At 52.3% G+C, this 2,235-nt stretch overlaps 1 protein-coding gene across 5 annotated transcripts in view; it reads right to left on the bottom strand.

Moving 5' to 3' along the window:
* The window catches only part of Myh10 (myosin heavy chain 10), a 139,198-nt gene extending 138,193 nt beyond the window's left edge, over positions 1–1,005 (bottom strand). For 4 of the 5 annotated variants that reach the window (XM_033762792.1, XM_010614957.2, XM_019206159.2 and 1 more), the window contains exon 1: positions 193–563. In XM_033762792.1, coding sequence (XP_033618683.1) covers positions 193–251 — 59 coding nt within the window. In that variant the 5' untranslated portion in view covers positions 252–563. Of the gene's footprint in view, positions 1–192; positions 564–983 lie in introns of those variants that run through there. The other variant, XM_033762793.1, reaches the window with a different exon arrangement.
* Between the last annotated feature and the right edge of the window lie 1,230 nt (positions 1,006–2,235).

The following is a 2,235-nucleotide window of genomic DNA, read 5'->3' as shown; positions in this document are numbered from 1 at the left end:
CCGCTGCCTCCGCCGGGCTCCTTTAGCACTGCTGCTAGCGGCGGCCCCACCCACTCCCACCCTCATTGGGCCAGCTCCACGCCCATCACCGCCGCCCCCAGACCCACTGGTCCGTTTGCGCGCCCATCTCCAAGGGAAGACGTTAGCAACCCGAAAGAAGCTACCTTCCCGAGTCGGGTTCCCTCCACCCACCTGGAATGATATTCATTGGCTTCCACTCCCAGCCCAGGCCCCCAGTATCCCAATCTCATAGGTTGGCCCCCACGCCCATCAGAGATTCCGGGAGGTGCGGCTGGGTCAGTGGCAAGCGATTGGCTGGCTCGGGTGGAGATGGACAGCTGAAGCTTGCTGGGCGCCCAGCAGCACTCAAGGCGACTGGTGCGGACCCTGAGACCGCCGGTGAGCTGCGCTGGCCCGGAGTGTGCGCCCAGTTGGGCAAAGGTTCTGCGACAGGACCCACAATCTGATTAGAAGCGCCTCGACCTAGCGTCGGATGGCAGCTACAGCCTATTCGAGCGCCTGGCTGCCTCCTCGGATTGCCGCAGCCCGAGTGTCCTGCAGCGGGACGGGTTTTCTCCGCTAAGACGCGGGCCCGGTGGCTCTGCCTGCAGGGGCGGAGCCGGAGAGCGGTCCAGAGGCCTGACGTCACCCCGGGGCTGGGGGGAGGTGGCTCGGCTCTGCGGCTCACCTGCAGTGGGGGAGGGACATCGGGAGAAGGGGTGCAGCTCCGCCCGTGCTCCAGCCTCCTGCTGGGGCCCAGGCCGCTGTCGGCTGTGCTAGCCCTCGCGACCGGGTGCCCCAAGATGTTGCTGCCTAGGTCGGTGAGCGCCGGGCGCTGGACACCTTCCTCCGCTGCGGCAGTTTTAGTGTTAGCTAGGGGAGGGGCCTCCCGACTCAGCCTCCGGGCACGGCAGAGATTCCCGAAGAGTGAGAAGAAGCAAAGGAGCCTTGGAGAGGACCCCGGAGAAAAACACTTCACTTACCCCATTCGTTCATTCATCCATTCAGCGAGTAGAGCTTCCTTTGTGAGAGAGGCTGTTGAGAGGTTCTCTAGGTTCCTGCGGGGTTGTCATATTCCCTAGACTGAGCTAGTCTTCCCAGGCCTCAGAAAACATCTGAGACCTGGAATAAAAACATAAAAATAAGGGCTGGGGAGTTAGCTCAATGGTGCCCGCGTCTGCCTCGCAAGCGAAAGATCCTGATCCCCGGTGCCATAAATAAATAGGCTCCAAAATAAAGAAAGGAAACTGAAAAATGGAAGTTAATAACTTAAATGTCTGCAGCGTCTAGTCAGCTACAACACACTTCTTAATTATATGTGTACAATGTAATAGTCGTAAATCACAAGAACAAAATAAATTACTTGTCCTTTCAAAAACTTAAATTATACCTTTTCCAAAAACATTTGCAATAAGATGTAGTTTTTTTTAATATTGAATATATGTGTGCAATTTAATACATATGAGGTAAGTACCTAGGAGGCTTCTACTCTGATATAAGTGAAGCAAAAAAGCAAACCGTGGCAGGAAGTAATAAGGAAGGATTTGCTGGAATTCAGAGAAAACTCCAAGCAGCTGAGTGCAGAGTCCTTCCAGGGAATTAGGATCTGTACTGTCCTTTGTCCTGATCCAACTGTCTCCACCCCCACCTGCCTACTGGAGTAGGTGCCCCTTGTCCAGGTGTCTTATGACTTGGCCCCATGAAGAGTTCTGTCCTTGGGGCACTCTGCACATGGAGTACAAGTTAACCATGCAGAAGATGGGATTGGTAGCCCGTTTCACAATCTTTAAATGTGTTTAGAGAAGACCTAAGACTTTCTCTCAGGCCCGGAGTTAGTTGTCAGTGAAGTTATTTTTGAATGCAATATGCCATGCTTACAGTGTCCACACACAATTCCATAAGCCACCGGGTCTGTGGGTTTTCATCATTTTAAAACTTCCTTATAATTTTAAAACAAACTCAGTAGACCATCAGAAAAGGACAGGAAGTTCACCAGCATTGAATCCCACAAAGACATTAGTCTTGTTGAAAAATCCAGTAACAAAGAGAATGTCCCCAAGTGTATCTCTGGCTCTGGCACCTCTCTAGCACTTGGGCTTCACATTTTCTACTGTCTGCTAGATGCCTCTAACTGAATGGGAGGAAAAATGCAAAATGTAAAAACAGCAGGTCCCAAGTTAGTCTTTCCTTATTTTCACTTCCATCCACCAAATTCTCCCTTCCAAAGCTCCCTCG

The sequence above is a fragment of the Fukomys damarensis genome, unplaced genomic scaffold (assembly GCF_012274545.1).
Source record: "Fukomys damarensis isolate Sample0158 unplaced genomic scaffold, DMR_v1.0_HiC HiC_scaffold_13, whole genome shotgun sequence".
Classification (NCBI taxonomy): domain Eukaryota; kingdom Metazoa; phylum Chordata; class Mammalia; order Rodentia; family Bathyergidae; genus Fukomys; species Fukomys damarensis.
This window is presented reverse-complemented; position numbering and strand designations above follow the sequence as displayed.